Source organism: Lithobates pipiens, unplaced genomic scaffold (genome assembly GCF_037356315.1).
Source record: "Lithobates pipiens isolate NorthernLeopardFrog02 unplaced genomic scaffold, aLitPip1_a1.2 Scaffold_1, whole genome shotgun sequence".
In the NCBI taxonomy this organism is placed as follows: domain Eukaryota; kingdom Metazoa; phylum Chordata; class Amphibia; order Anura; family Ranidae; genus Lithobates; species Lithobates pipiens.
This window is the reverse complement of record NW_027507685.1, coordinates 241,697,243-241,714,354: the sequence shown is the minus strand read 5'-3', so window position 1 is coordinate 241,714,354 and position 17,112 is coordinate 241,697,243. Positions and strand designations below refer to the sequence as shown.

The following is a 17,112-nucleotide window of genomic DNA, read 5'->3' as shown; positions in this document are numbered from 1 at the left end:
CCGATATTTACATATGAATGCCAGTAATTTACATGTAAACACAGGGTCTGGAGGTGAGTCACCTGTACACAACAATAGGGCAGAGCTGGGCAGCATTTGTAGCAGCACTTCACCCTGAGATATTGGGACACAGCACATGACTAAAACTTCAAGGGACGAGGGAATTTAAACCAGGATAGTTGGCAAGTATGAGGCAGCTGCTTTGGGCCCCACAACAATGACAGGGCCCCTTTTGCCCTGCCTTAAAAATGGCCCTGGATACAGTAAGAGGAACTCCAGCCCCCCTCGTTACCAGCAGCTCTGCCAGATTCCCCCCCCCCCTCTCCCGCCTAATACTGCGGCGGATATGTCAGGATGGAGAGCTAGGAAGGCAGGCACATTTAAGCTATCCATTCATAACTGAAACATAGTAAACTATATCTCAGTTTGTGTCTCAGTTTGTGAATGGGGGGGGAAGCTCTGTACAGATTTATTCCTGTCAATTCATTCTGGGCAGCTGAGGCTGCAAAAATGGAGATTGAGGGCTACGTCCTCATTCTCTTTTCTCTGTCTCAAAAGCAGAACATCTGTTTAGACCCCTGATATCTCACCAAAGCCCCCCAACGGGGCTCCTAATAAAATTGTAAAAAATAATTTAAAAAATGATAGGGTAGAATTTTTTATTTTAAATAGTAAAAAATAAAATTAACAAAAATAAAAAAACTGACACCAGTGTTAAAACTACCAGGGTCACAAAGGTCGAACTTGCAACTGGGCCCTAACGTTCGGCCACCGGCTCTGAAAGTTCTAGTTACGACACCGGCCAGGATAAATTCCTATTCTGCCCAATGGCCAAACACTTGGTGCGCCTAAGCGCGTTTGCAATACACAACTTGGGGCAGGCCAGTCAAGTTCCTGCACCCCAAACTCGCTCATCCATGTCTTTATGGACCTTGCTTTGTGCACTGGTGAGCAGTTATGTTGGAACAGGAAGGGGCCGTCCCCAAACTGTACCCACATAGTTGGGAGCATGAAATTGTCTAAAATGTCTTGGTATGCTGACGCTTTAAGAGTTCCCTTCACTTGAACTAAGGGGCCAAGCCCAACCCCTGATAATAAACCCAACACCATAATCGCCCCTCCACCAAATGATTTCAACCAGTGCACAAAGCAAGGTCCATAAGTACATGGATAAGCGAATTTGGGGTGGAGGAACTTGAGTCCAGACCTCAACCTGACTGAATACCTTTGGGATGAATAAGAGTGGAGACTGTGAGGCAGGCCTTCTCGTCCACATTAGTGCCTGACCTCACAAATGCGCTTCTGGAAGAATGGTCAAACATTCCCATAGACACACTCCTAAACCTTGTGGACAGCCTTAATAGAAGAGTTGAAGCTGTTATAGCTGCAAAGGGTGGGCCAAATCAATATTGAACCCTACAGACTAATGCCCTGTACACACGGTCATATTTTCTGATGGAAAAAGTCTGATCGGATTATGTTGTCGGTAAATCCAATCGTGTGTGGGCTCTATCAGACTTTTTCCGTCGAAAAAAGTTTGAGAGCTTTATCTAAAATTTTCCGACAACAAAATCCGATCTGACTTTTTCCGATCGTTTGTAGAGAATTCCGACTGACAAAGTGCCACGCATGCTCAGATTAATTTATGAGACCAAAGCTATTGGCTACTAGCCTCTACGTAGTCCTGTCGAACGCAACGAACGTCATCTCGTTCCGAACTATCGGATTTTCTGACAACGTTCTCCGACTGTGTGTATGCAAGACAAATTTTCCACAAAATCCGTCGGAAAAAATAGATGGATTTTGTGGTTGGAATGTCCGACCGTGTGTACAAGGCATTAGACTGGGAAGCCATTAAAGTTCATGTGTGTGTAAAGGCAGGTGTTGCAATACTTTTGGTAATATAATGAATGTCAGTTGCGGATGTGGAAAAGTGCATCTATAGCACATAAGTAGAGGTTTAAGTAGACGTTCCCATGCTGTGTCACTCCAGTTACTGTATATAGCAAAGTTAATTTTGCACTTTGTCTTCTTATAATTGTATATCAGTTTATTTTTTCAGGCCTTTTTCAGCATTATCTCTGTATCCTGGTGTCATGATCCGTTGGCTCATCCTTCTCTTGGTTCTCTGGGCAGCGGAAAATGCTCTGGGTAAGCACTTAATGGTACAGGAAAAAGTCTGCATCTTTCAAAAAGACCATGATATTTATGTAGGACAATGTGCATTGCATGCATCAAAGTACTCCAGTAAAGGCCTTAAAGAGGAGCTGCACCTTTAAAAAAAATATTAAAAGCCAGCAGCTACAAATATTGCAGCTGCTGACTTTTAATAAATGGACACTTACCTGTCCCAGGGTCCAGCGATATCGGCGGCAGATGACGAGCAATCGCTCGTCTCTTGGCTGCCCCCGCCGCCATCCTCTGTCAGGGAATCGGGAAGTGAAGCATTGCGGCTTCACTGCCTGGTTCCCTACTGCGCATGCGCAAGTCGCGCTGCGCGTCTCCACTGGTCCCCGCTGTATCCTGGGAACTGTGCGTTTCCCAGAACACAACGGGGGGGGGGGGGGGGGGGCATCTGCGGCTAGCTTGTCTGGGAAGTGGGTGCAGATACCTGGATTATCCAGGTATCTGCACCCCCCTCCCCCCTGAAAAGTGCCGATTGTGGCACCGGAGTGGGGGAGGGATCAGATGAGTGGACCTTCCACTTCAGGTTGGAGGTTCTCTTTAAAGATTAAAGAATAATGACATGGCCCTCTTTCTCACCTAACCTAAACATAAAGTTTACACTATTCCACAGGCAGTGGACACACAAAAATGTGGCATTAAACATCACAAATATGATACACATTTATTTTATTTATTTTTATTAAATCAAAACGGCATGATGTGCAGTGCAAATTAAATGCTAACATCAGCTGAAAATTAACATCAAGAGCTTTAAATGAAAAAAATTTAATAAAATACATTTTTTTTTCTTTTAAAGTAAACGTTTACAAGAGTGCAAATAGAGTATTACTCCAGCTAGAAGTGACCTCTTGAAATGGCCAGTGTAATACTTTTGGTTATATAGACCATTACAAGTTAAACTTGGATAGGTACATGAAAAATGAATAAAAATATATATTTTTTAAATTATAATAAAATATATAGTCCAGTTTTCTTTAGTTTTCAAAAATATAAACATATGCAACAGCACAGAATTGGGCCAAAAACATAGAAAAGAGCACTTTCAACAACTCTAGCAGGCCATGCATTTACAAAAAAAAATAAAAAATAAAAAAATCGCATTTCTATGAATGTATGGCATGATGGATTTAGTAAAGGAGCTTGGATTACCAAGGTAGTTCAAATTCCAATGACTTCAAATGCAGAGTACTGTAAAAAATCTTAGATTAAAAGATTGTTTTTTGCAAAAGAAAAATAACAAACATATTAAAAAGTAAAATATTATAATGAAATTACCTTAAACAACCCTTAGGCTGGGTTCACACTGCTGCGATGCTGCGAATCTACTGCGGGTTCCCGCATCGCATGCCTCCCAGCGGCAGTTCACACTGCCCTATGCGAACTGCTGGGAGTGTCAGTAAAAAGTTAACGACACCCCCAGATCAGTTCGCATATCGCAGTGCGATCTGCAAGCTCGGACAGGAATCGGATCGCATGGTGTGAACACCCATGCGATCCGATTCTGCTGCGGACCAAAAAAAGGGTCCTGTGCGAATTTGGGCCGGATGCGATGCTAATTCAGCCATACTATCTGTATGGCTGAACTCGCATCGCACAGAGATCGGATGTGATTTGCACTGCAGTGCGGTGCGAATCACATCCGATCTCGTCACCGCAGCAGTGTGAACCCAGCCTAAACCACAGAAACGTGCGATAAATTACTGCATGAGGAAAATGCGGTAGTTCCCGAACAGTCTAAAAAATACTGCATTCATTATTCTTAGAATTATAAACTCTTAGCAAATTGAACTTTCACAAATTGATTTATTGCATGCTTTATTTTGCCGCATTTTATTTGGCGTTATTTCACTATTAGTGAAGTGACCCCATAGTCCCCTCATGTCTACAACCTCTAAAACACAACAGGGAGGCTCCTGTATTATAGGAAGCTATAATACACCATCTTAGTAGAACTTTGTAATTTGCTTCTATGATAGAAGTGTTAACCAAGGATCTGGAAGCATTATGAGCTAATGTATACCCTTCTTTCAATTCTAGAGATTCATTCAAAATCTGTTTCCGGCCATACCTTATATGCTATTTTCTCAGTAATAGAAGTGAGGATGGACTATATGATCGATGTTGCGGTGCTTTTAAATAAACACATATGCATTAACATGTATTAATGTGTTCTGCAGTAAGGCAGCCCGCACCCTGAGTAGACAAGCCTGCCCCCTGGCAGCATGCAGGACTTTCTATGCACTCTATATGACAGCAGCGGTCTCTCTGCAGAGGTCTGACATGCCCCCTGCGGAGTCAGTTTTAGAACCCCCAGAACTCTACAAACTTTAAGACATTGAACACCTTGAAAGAATTTAGCTGTCCAATGCCACGTACACACAATCGGATTTTCCGATGGGAAATGTATGTGAGCTTGTTGTCTGTAAGGCCGCGTACACAGGAGCGGACTGTTCACCCAACTAAGTTCGTCAGACTGTTTGACAAACAGTCCGTTCAAAATTTGCATGAACGGACTTGACCACACACGACGAACGAACAGTCCGTTGAAAACTTGCGCGATGACGTATACAGCACGTACGACGGGACGAGAAATTCGACGTGCAATACACTGCAATGCAACCTTCGCCGTGGAAATCCTTTCTGAGCATGCGCGCAACTTAGTACGGCGAACAAGCCTACACACGAGGGGACTGTCCGCTGAAACCAAGTTTCGGCGGACTGTCTTACGGAAATTCCGAAAGACTTGGTTCAGCAGACTGTCCGCTGAAACTGTCCGCTGAAGCCCACACACGAGCGGACTGTCCGCTGAAACACTGTTCAGCGGACAAAGTTGGGCGAACAGTCCGCCCGTGTGTACGCGGCCTTAGTCTGACCGCGTGTACACTGCATCGGACATTTGTTGTCGGACTTTCCGCCAACAAATGTGTGTTGTCTGACTTTTCGATCATGTGTACACAATTCCGCCGGACAAAAGTCCAAAGTACAAACACGCATGCTCAGAAGCAGAAGCGGTCGGTCTTGTAAACTAGTGTTTGTAATGGAGAAATAACATTCGTGACGCGGCACATTATGAAATCTCCAATGCAGTTCACAATTCACTCCTTCTTTAATGGGATAATAATGAAGCTGCTTTGCTGGTGATACTGATGGAGTTTTTGCAAACAAAATTTTCAAAGGCTTTTTTCTCTAATGATATCAAGAATAATATTATTATGTTTTTTTGTTTTATTTGTGCAAGTTACCACAACACCATTATCCCATAGTTTTTAAGAACAAAGATACAACTATGTTGGTGTCCCTTGTCAATTTTACATTGTATTTTTTAAAATGTAATTGCCTACTCCCAAACTGTCATTTGAAGTAAAACACATAGCCAGGTATTCTACACATTTTTTTTTTTTTTTATTGTGCATTAAAAAAAAAAAAGAATTCACATAGCACATGACAGGATTGCCAGCTTTTCCGCAGTCTGGGAGGCATGGCGGACTTTCAAATCTTCTCATAGATACCTTGCTTTGATGCAAAATTAGGAGACAGTGGCACCCTGAAAGAGGGACTCTTCCCGACTGGCATTCCCCAAGTGGGCGGTGCTTAAGGCACTGCCTATCTGGATATAGCTGCCGCTCTGGAGTGTATTGGTGCTTCCCCCCTTGGCTGCTTCACCGAGACAGAGAGGGTAGCTGGTGGGTGACCCCACCCCCAACCCGTCTGAGGGCTTCTCCAAGCCTTCCCCCCTTCCCTCTACCTCATTGTCTTTCCCCTCCAAGTCCTAGCTGGCCCCCCCTTTTTTTCTTCCCTATCTCCACCCTCCCCCCTTTTTTTTTTTCTGGAGTTCCCAGATCCCCCCCCCCCAGTTATCTCTATCTTGTAGGAGTTACTAGCGCACATGCGCGCCATTGCCATCAGGGGCGCAACAGTTTGTAGTGAACGTAGGGTGCAAGGCCATCTTGAGCAAGCTGGAATGCAGGCGTGTACTTAAGCGCTACAGCTCCATCACTGGAAACTTATTGTTTGGAATTTGCTTTGCTTAATTGTTACAACTGTTGCTTATGGACGAATGTATGTAAGGTCATATTGATCATTCATGATGCGCTGTACAGATTGAAGTCTTCCTGTAACCTTGTATTCGCTTACTGTTACTTTGAAAAAATAATAAAAAATTATTTGTGGGAAAAAAAATAAAATAAAAAATTAGACATACTATCTGCCAATAGAAAATAACCAACAATTGCATTCTATGCATCGAAAAATATAGAAAATATACCAAATCAAATCATTATTCAACCAAAAAAAAAGTCAAAGCAGTAACTCCAAGGCCAATAATAAATAACACGTTATCTCCTCCGATTCTGCAACATGTCTGGTTGACGAACGGCTGTTCAGAAAGTAACTGAAAACCACCAAATGAAAAGCGATAAATGAAAAACTTGAAAAGAAAAGTGCAAATCAACACTCACCAAACCTCTACTAACATGAAATTAGCAGAAGGAGCCCAAAGGGTGGTGCTAAAGAGCTGAAAAAACACATAGAACCTCTAGTACGTCACTACGTTCGTAATTGTTGGCCAACATTTGTGTGACTGTGTGTATGCAAGACAAGTTTGAGCCACAACCCTTCGGACAAAATTCTACGGTTTTGTTGTCGGAAAGTCCGATTGTGTGTACTGGGGTTTAGTTGAATTGGGCTTTAAATATATATATATTTGTTTTTTAATCAAAGTTTTTTAGCCATTGCTTTTTAATGGTTTCCAAATTCTCATCTTCATGGCTTCAGGTGATAATGTTCTGTCCCAAGGAGCGAGTCCCCTAAACAATGTCCCTGACTCGTTGAGATGCCATACAGAGGTAGCTTGGAGAAGCAGCATTCTGGTGTCAAGCAGAATGCATCATCTGAAGCCTAGAAGAAGGGGATGCATTGGATACAAACTTTTAAAGTGACCCAGGTCAGATGTAAAAGCTCACATTGTAACGGAAGAACATAATTACGTGTGGTCTTCAAACTTTGCCCCAAACAGAGTGGGCTTTGTTTACAAGTGGTGACAGGGTCACTTAAAGGGTTAGTCCACCTATACCAAAAAAACTGCCTGTGTAGGTAAGGGGCACTAGATGAAAACAAACTTGGCAGTTTTAACTAAAAGGTAAACAATGCCCTATTAGGTGTAGGCCATCTATTGGTGTAGACCATTTACATATCTCCCGATGTCTGGCCAAAAAACATCCAGAAATGACATCATGCTGTCCTGCCTTGTTGCTAGGATGTTGCTAAGACACTCTCAATGATTACTGTTAACCCCCAACAAGACAGGAGCAAACTTATAAACCCCTGCATAGGCGTGGTCCACTACTTCTTCAGTTGAAGCATTGCTGAGCTCAGAGCTACTGCCACAGGGGAGAGAGTGCATGCAAAGGGGGATAGAATCAGCAACATCCCAGTGACAAGGCAGAACAGGGGGTATGCCATCTCTGGGAGTTTTTGGTCCAGGCTTCAAGAGGTATATTAGGTTTAATGGCCTACAGCTGGAAGCCATTATAAGCCATTTACCTACACTCCTTACCTGTATAGGCAGTTGATGTTTTTTGGGGGGGTAAAAATGAAGTAACCCATCAAAATAACAAATGATGTGCATCTAACCACCTTACAGATTCATCCTCCTTCACCATTTTATTTTAAACTATAGCATTTGTTTTAAAATGCTTTAGTTAACTAGAACTGGTAATTTTATATTTTTATTGCCAACAATAACTTTTCTCTACTATTCTTCACAGGATGCCCATCTATTGTAAGCCGCTCCCAGTGGGCAGCCAGGAGATCTTCATGTACAACAAAACTGAGTACTCCAGTGCCGGGCGTAATCATCCACCACACCGCCGGAGCTTTCTGCTCCAACAAAAATTCATGCAGCACCCAAATGAGGAACATACAGCACTTTCACATGAACACCAGAAAATGGTGTGATATTGGATACAAGTAAGAAACATATATGGGAAGACTAAATAGGAGGAGATAGCAGGGAGCCATATTGAGTTAGTACATCATATAGCATATGTGATATAAAGAATAAAAATGTATATATTACAGCTTATCCAACTTTAGATGTGGTGGCTGCATTGGTCTTCCCTAAGGCTCTTTTTCCTTTTATTTTCACATGTTAAGCCTGCCAGTAAAACCTTTCTGTCTTTGAGTGGTAACACTTATTTATAGTAGTGTATCTATTGAGGAGCAGTATAGCCACCCTAGGCCAAGAAATGTGTTAAGCTCGCCATACACCTAACTTAGGCTGGCCATACACGGTGGACATTTCTTTCCTGCAGCCACAGGTTGCAGCAAACAGCGACTGCATCAGATTGGATGAAGCTGTTATTGGGCTGACAATTTTCCACCCTACAACTTTTATTCAATGGATGTTGGGATCAGGAGGCAGTTGACAGGGCTGCTGAATAAGCACATTTTGGCTCGTTCATTGGGAACCAACCAAAATTTGATCAGCTACAGAACACTTTCCCTGAATCCCTCTTTCTGGGATCAATCTGCTCTCCAATGGAGGTGTACTTTCTACACCACAAACATAAATCCAAAATAAGATGAATCAACATCCTTTCGATAGCTTAAATGTCCCATATAATTCTAAATGAGTAAATCTCTTTATACTAAAATACATGCAATAGAAAAATAATTGAGACCGTCTGGCATTCTAATGCCCAGATGATAAATCCAGAAAGGTTACTTAGACAAAAATCTGGCTTTTACTTCAACCCCTTTTAATCCAATAGAATGAAGTATAATATTCCCCATGCTGGTTCAAAACATGCCTACAGACATTAGAGGGTGAAGTAACTGATCAATTCAATCTATTATTATTATTATTATCATCATTTATGTATTCCTTTGTCTAGTCCCTATAGTTCAGGTAGTCTATCAATACGCCAAGCACATGCTATCGTTAATATCACAATACTATCACCATTGGCTATGAAATCAATACACGGTCTAAGATCAATTAAATCTAATTTATTTCCCAAGGAAATAAGAAAGCGTGCATAAAGTATCAATAGAAGTTACAATAATACATAGCATACAATCAGAATACAACATAAGCCTTATACTTATCCGACCCTCGTGACTGGACCTCCTGATGGAATCAGAGGCCGAACTCATTGTTGCAACCCTTTTTGATAAACATACCTCAGCCATACCACACCCTACTGCCAGTCCCATTTGCTTTAGACCAATCAGTGTTCACATGACAGCCCTCCTAATATTACTGATTGTCCTGCCATACTTGGCTTCTGCGGCCAGTATTGCAGTCGATGTGCCCTGGGCCGTCTTCGTCATCAATCTTTTTGAAGCTTTGTGCACACCAGGTGGGCTGAAGATAACTCCTTTGCTATGCAGATTCTGCCACATTCCTCCATACATTCTAAACATGTGGGACTGAAAATATCAATATGGCTGAGTTCGGTTGTACCAACAAATGTGTAGAACTTTAGATATATAACATTACTTCTTGTTCACTTCCAACAGAGGGATGAGTCATTTGGGAAATATTTGAGTCCTTGATTAGGGATGAGCCGAACACCCCCCGGTTCGGTTCGCACCAGAACTTTCGAACGGACCCCGCGTTCGTAACGAACGTTAGAACCCCATTGAAGTCTATGGGACTCGAACGTTCGAAATGGAAAGTGCTAATTTTAACGGCTGATATGCAAGATACTGTCCTAAAAAGGGTTTGGGGACCTGACTCCTGCCTCAGGGGACATGGGTCAATGCAATACAAAGTTTTAAAAGCGGCCGTTTTGGCAGGAACACTGATTTTAATGACGATTAAAGTGAAAAAAAAAAATGAAATATTCCTTTAAATATGGTGCCTGGGGGGTGTCTGTAGTATGCCTGTGAAGTGCCACGTGTTTCCCGTGTTTAGAACAGTCCCTGCACAAAATGACATTAAACGGAAATAACACCATTTAAAACTGCTTGCGGTTTTAATGTTATATCTGGTTCCTGCAATATGGTTGAAAATCATTCAGAAAAATGGCATGGGTAGCCCTCCCTGCCCATTACCAGCCTATTTGGGTCTTGTACGCATATTAAGGGGAACCCCGTACCCATATTAAAAAAAGGAAATGTGTGTGGCCCCCAGGCCCTATATACTCAGAACAGCAGTATACAGGTGGTGCAAACAAGACAGGGACTGTGTAGGTTTGTTGTGTTAAGTTGAATCTGTTTGTAATTTTCAACTGGTACATTTTTAAAGTGTAGCTCCAGTCAAAAAAACTATTTTTAAGCTTTTTGGAAAACATAGGGAAGGGTTATCACCCCTGTATAATTTGTTTTGTCGTCCATCTTTTTTCATCTCACTTGCTGTTGTCTCCTTCCGTTTGCAAGTAGGAGATGTTTGTAAATTGGATGTTTGAAAGTAGGGGCCTGCCCTATATGCTCTGCAGAAATGGCGGAACAAGGTGTTGGTTTTGCCACAACATTGTAAGCCCTCAAAGTGACTCTTGGTGGGCGCTGGAGCGCCCTGCTGTGAACGATTATATCAAGAATTGTAATTACATGCCATTGTTGAACAGTGGTAGAAAAATTGACCTTTGGTGGTTGTGGTGCTGGTGCCACAACACTATAAGTCCTCACCGTTACTCTGGGTGGGCACAGGAAGGGGCCCTCCTGTGAAATATTATATCAAGAATTGTAATTACATGTCCCTGTTAAACAGGGGCAGAAAAATTGGGCCTTAGGCACTGCTGCTGGTGCTAAGTGCCAGCCTCCACCTCCATGCTGACACAATCATCCTCCTCCTCCTCTTCCTCCTCCTCACCCTCTTCCTGTGTGATGGGTGGCACAGCAGGAACACTGTCTGGATAAAGGGGGCCTTGAGAGGCAAGGAAGTCCTCCTCTTCCTGCCTCTGTTCTGCCTCAAGTGCCCTGTCCATTATTCCACGCAGCGTATGCTCCAAGAGGTGGACAAGAGGTACAGTGTCACTGATGCATGCACTGTCACTGCTCACCATCCTTGTGGCCTCCTCAAACGGTGCATCCCTGATCATGCCCCACTGGCGTGGTGAGAAAAAACCAAGCTCCCCTGACCCTGTCCTGGTGCCGTAGTCGCACAGGTACTCATTGATGGCCCTCTGCTGCGTGTGCAGCCGCTGCAGCATGGCCAATGTTGAGTTCCATCTGGTGGGCATGTCACATATAAGGCGGTTCTTGGGCAGGTTCAACTCCTTTTGGAGCTCAGCCAGCCGAGCACAGGCATTAAATGATCGGCGGAAATGCACACAGACTCTCCTGGCCTGTTTCAGGACATCCTGTAAGCCGGGGTACCTGCCCAAGAACCGCTGCACCACCAGGTTAAGGACGTGAGCTACACAGGGCACATGGGTCAGTTGTCCCTGTCGGAGGGCGGAGAGGAGGTTGGTGCCATTGTCGCAAACCACCATTCCTGGCTTAAGCTGGCGTGGCGTCAACCACCTCTCGGCCTGCCCCTGCAGAGCTGACAAAACATCCGCCCCAGTGTGGCTCCTGTCCCCCAAACAAACCAGCGCAAGCACGGCATGGCATCGTTTTGCCTGCGTACTTGCGTAGCCCCTGCAACGCCTACGGAGCACCGCTGGTTCTGAGGACAGAGCACTGGAAGAGGCCATGGAGGAAGAAGAAGAGGAGGGGGTGGAGGAGAGAGGTGTGTCACAACCAATAGTAGCATTTTGGAGGCGTGGTGGCGGAACAACCTCCAACACTACTGCACCTTGTCCTGCATCCTTCCCAGCAGCCAGAAGAGTGACCCAATGGGCCGTGAAAGACAGGTAACGTCCCTGTCCATGCCTGCTGGACCATGAGTCAGCGGTAATATGCACCTTACCGCTGACCGCCCTGTCCAGCGAGGCAAGGACATTGCCTTCCACATGCCGGTAGAGAGCCGGAATCGCCTTCCGTGAGAAAAAGTGGCGTTTGGGGACCTGCCACTGAGGAACCGCACATTGTACAAACTCACGGAAGGGGGCCGAGTCTACCAACTGAAAAGGCAGCAGTTGAAGTGCTAGCAATTTAGCCAAGCTAGCATTCAACCGCAGGGCATGTGGATGGCTGGGAGTAAATTTCTTCCGCCGGTCCAGCAGCTGGGGCAGGGACATTTGCCTGCTATAATCGGACGTGGATGTACCACTAGCAGAGTTCCCGGAAGCACTTGGCTGTGACACACCTAATTCTACACCTTCATTCCTCTCAGAGCAGGTTTCAGAGAGGACTGAAGGTCTAGTGGGGTTGGAGATGCCAGCTGATGAGGAGCAAGGAGAGGTCCGCTTTGTTCTTTGGTGTGGGTCTTTGAGGTATGCTTGCCAACGAGCTGCATGGCAGGTCAACATATGTCTGGTCAAGCATGTGGTGCCCAAGCGGCTGATGTTTTGGCCACGTGAGATACGCTTGAGACATATGTTGCAAATAGCAGCGGTGCGATCTGATGCACTCGTCTCAAAAAAGGCCCACACCAAAGAACTTTTAGAATAACGCGCAGAGGAAGCGCTCTGCGCAGGCGGAGCCCTGCGGTGTGATTCAGTCGGTGTGCTGCCCCTAAGCTGGCCCCCGGAGGGCATCCTGCCTCGTTGGACATGTGCCTCCTCCTCCTCCTCCTCCTCCCTCCTTCCAGGCACCCACGTGGAGTCAGTGCCCTAATCATCCCCTCCCTCTTCATCGCTGTAGCAAACCTGGCAGTATGCTGCAGCTTGTGGAACATGACTGCCAGATTGCTGTGCTTCTTGAGCATCCTCTCTCTCTGCGCTCACACTACTGCCTTCCTCTAGCTGAGTGTCATCATCAGAGCCCACCAAACACTGGGCATCCTCCTGGAGCATGTACCCAACACTGTGCTCAAAGAGTTCAGGAGACTCCTCAGGAGGACATGGTGGGTCTAGGGAAGGAGTCACTGATGATGACATTGAGAGGAGGGACGACGATGTGTTGGCAGCTGCTTTTCTACTACCCTGAGACTGGGTGAGAGAGGATGAGGAGGATGAAGAGGGCTTGGTCATCCACTCTACCAAGTCATTGGCATGTTGCGGTTCAACATGTCCAGCTGCAGAAAAGAAGGACAAGCATGTCCCATGGCCACGTGCTGATGACAATGCACCGCGTCCACGACCAGCACTGTTGTCTCTAGACACAGAGCCTGCTTGCCCTCTTTTATCGGCTCGCGCCTGTCTGCCTCTCCTTGCTGGCCTTCCAGACATGGTAATGGCCTGAAGGGAGTTGGGTAAAACAGTAGTTGGGTAGTTTATATTGTGCTGGAGGCACACAACACCCACTAACTCCTGCAGATGCCTTTTTTATAGAACAGCAGAGTTAAAGGGGTATATACAGATGTATACTGTGCTGTGCTGGAAGCACACACAACTTCCAATAACTCCTGCAGATGACAATCGGGCCCAAATAGGGAACAGCTATGTAGGTGGATTATAGCGGTATGTACTGGGTACAGAGCACGCACTATCTCCTGAGTGACACTACTGACTGCAAGCTCTATTGTTAAAGATGGACCACTAGCTATATAGGTGAGGTGAATATCACGGTGTATACTGCGGTCAGGGCACGCAGACAATAACCAGAAAACAGCAGAGTTAAAGGGGTATATACAGATGTATACTGTGCTGGAAGCACACACAACTTCCAATAACTCCTGCAGATGACAATCGGGCCCAAATAGAGAACAGCTATGTAGGTGGATTATAGCAGTATGTACTGGGTACAGAGCACGCACTATCTCCTGAGTGACACTACTGACTGCAAGCTCTATTGTTAAAGATGGACCACTAGCTATATAGGTGAAGTGAATATCACGGTGTATACTGCGGTCAGGGCACGCAGACAATAACCAGAAAACAGCAGAGTTAAAGGGGTATATACAGATGTATACTGTGCTGGAAGCACACACAACTTCCAATAACTCCTGCAGATGACAATCGGGCTCAAATAGAGAACAGCTATGTAAGTGTATATAGTGGTATGTACTGGGTACAGCGCACGCAGACAGCACGCACTAACACTACTGACTGCAAGCTCTATTATTAAAGCTAGATCACTAGCTATATAGGTGAGGTGAATATAGTGGTGTATACTGCGGTCAGGGCACAGACAGTAACCACTACACAAGAGCAAGATAGTAAATCAGCCAAAAACGATTGGTGTGTAACTGTGTTGAAGGTACACAGAACACCCACTGCTTCAGACGCCAACACACTGCACGAGGCCGCCTTAATGGCGGCCTTATATAGTGTGGGGCGTGCACTACACAGCCTGAGCTATGATTGGCCACAGGCAGGATGCCTGTGGCCAACCATGGCTCTCCTCGCTGCTGGCGCTGCGATTGGCCAAGCATGCGGGGTCACAGTGCATGCTTGGCCAATCGTGAGACAGCAATGCATTGCGCCATCGCAGTGCATTGTGGGCCACACAAATTTTGCCGCGAACGGCCCAAACGTTCGGAATTCGGCGAACGCACGAACGACTGATGTTCGAGTCGAACGCAAGAAGCTCATCCCTATCCTTGATATGTTCTCCCATTTACGTTTTCAAAGGCGACACAGTTCATCTAAGATATTGTTTGCTGTAACTAAATAAATTATAGATTATTGTTTTGGTAACTGATTATCTCTCATTATTTTCCACAGCTTCCTCATTGGAGAGGATGGCACTGTGTACGAGGGTCGGGGCTGGACAACTCAAGGAGCTCATGCTAAATCTTATAACCAAAACATTGGTATTTGTTTTATGGGAACCTTTACAAGTAAGTGGTGGTGCAGAACATCTTTAGAGGACCAAATATGGAGCCAGCTCCTGTAGACTGTCCCTTTAAATAGAAAGGAATGAGGTTGTGCTTGTTTGGGTAAATCCCTTAGTGTCATTAAACCCTGTTACTGGAGGCAGACCTGATTGTCTTTTAGTCCCCTTACTGGCCTTCCTGTGCAAAGTAATAATATGTAGATGATTACATTCCCGGCCAATGTGCTCAGAGTCAGCATAAGTGGGAACTTGTCGGATCCCACCCAGAAATCCTTGTATTTTGTCTATAATTTTTAATACCCAACAAGAAATTAAATAAATGTGAAAAAAATCATAGACCCCGACAAATCACTGAACAACAATAAAGGCTGCAAAGGGTGGGAAGGTAGCATCTAGAAAGCAAGTACCCTTGTTGCTGTTACACCATTGCAATACACAGTATGCTATCTCTGTCTACCTAGAACTATCAGCTATCAGCTTTTCCTAACCAGCTCCAAAACACACTGACAATATGGCTGCCCACCCTTTAAAATATGGAGGTGGGGTTAATCATTCCTTCAAATTATCACCTCTGACTAATCTTGTCAGGAGCAAAGGCTTTGCCACATGGTAAGGGCACCATTTAAAAAGCTGACTAATAAAGGGGCTTTCCTTCAGGAAGCAGAGTAGGGACCTAGTTGTATCCAATTGCAAGAGAATGACTTCTACATACCAGCAAGCCAGCAAACTTTTCATATTCTTTAATTGCTTCCTCCACTAAAGCTGTCAATTAATTTGAATGACTATATTTGTCTCCGCCATACAGATCGTGCCCCGAACAGTGCAGCCCTAAGGGCTGCCAGAAGTCTTATCAATTGTGGGGTGGCCAGAAATTACATCAGGAGAGATTATAGACTGCGGGGTCACCGAAACGTCAATCCAACCAGCTGTCCTGGAAATAGCCTCTACAATGTCATTCGAGGATGGCCTCAGTTTAAAGCTTGAGATGGTTCAACAATATGCTCTATCCTTATTGTACAATCCCAACAGGCAATTTAACTAAATAAATTGAAACAAGGCTTTTAGCAGAGAACTAGCAGCCAAGATCATACTTGAATGTGCATATGTGTAATAAAATTGCTTACAGAAATCAGCCACGGGCATGTCATGAAAGGGAAGCATGTCCATATTAATTCAAATCACTGCTTTGCTTTGTCCTTGCAAGTACAACAATAAAAAAATAAATAAATAAATAAACTTTTTCATTCTAAGTCTTATTTTCGAACTTATTAAATTGATGGAGAGCCTCACTGCTCGAATTCAAGACTCTCCTAAACAAAACAATAAAGCTGTGGCACCTTAACTTGACTCTACATGGGGGACATCCAAAATAACACTTGTCAAGAACTGAACCTCTGCAGTGTCTGGCTGTGGCTCTTCTTGCTATGTGTCAGGGCTGGGCCCAGCCCTTCCTTCTCTGAGCTGGCCACTCAGCTGTTGGCTAATTGCCAGCTCCTATCTCTCCACAGTGACTCACCTGTTGATGATATCCTGCTCGTCAGCCATGCTTACTTTAGCCATCCAGCCCAGATGATCTCTGCCTTCGCCTTGGTCAACATCACAGAGACTTTCTCCTGCGTTTCTGTTATAGACTTACTTGCATTCCTTCTGGCTCCAGATGCTGCTTGCTGTTCCACTATGCTGATTACTGGCTTCCTGACTTTCTGGCTTGTCTGACTATCCGTTTCGGTTACCGAACTTGTTTTGACTACACTTGTTCTATTTACTTTTATTATTAAACTAGTGTGATTTAACTGTACTTCTGTCTCTGTCTGGTTCACGGTTTCTGACAATGTGCCACCTGAGACGTTGAACAGCTCCTTGCCTAATCCCATGGAAAACCTTGTCTTGTCTCTTGTTTCTGGTGAACCTTGAACTCTTTGCTCCTCCCACAAACTTCCTGATTTAAGTCATGTCTCTGCTCTTCCTGTTTGCAAGATTATTGTGCTCTCTCAAGCCGATATCTTGCGTACCTGCACCTGTCCGCTACTCATTACTGACCTTTGACTTGTTCCTTGACTATGCTTCTGCTTGATCCCAACCTGTTACATCTTCTACTAGACACCAGCTTGCTCACCTCCTGATGGAGTGATCCTGAGGACTGGTTAGTGCTTAGAC

At 44.7% G+C, this 17,112-nt stretch overlaps 1 protein-coding gene across 1 annotated transcript in view; it reads left to right on the top strand.

Moving 5' to 3' along the window:
- LOC143987871 (peptidoglycan recognition protein 3-like) overlaps positions 1–15,939 on the top strand; it is an 87,524-nt gene extending 71,585 nt beyond the window's left edge. Inside the window, exons 6-9 of the mRNA XM_077487023.1 lie at positions 2,023–2,151; positions 7,953–8,154; positions 14,844–14,959; positions 15,761–15,939. Coding sequence (XP_077343149.1) covers positions 2,023–2,151; positions 7,953–8,154; positions 14,844–14,959; positions 15,761–15,939 — 626 coding nt within the window. The remainder of the gene's footprint in view (positions 1–2,022; positions 2,152–7,952; positions 8,155–14,843; positions 14,960–15,760) is intronic.
- Positions 15,940–17,112: the final 1,173 nt, after the last annotated feature.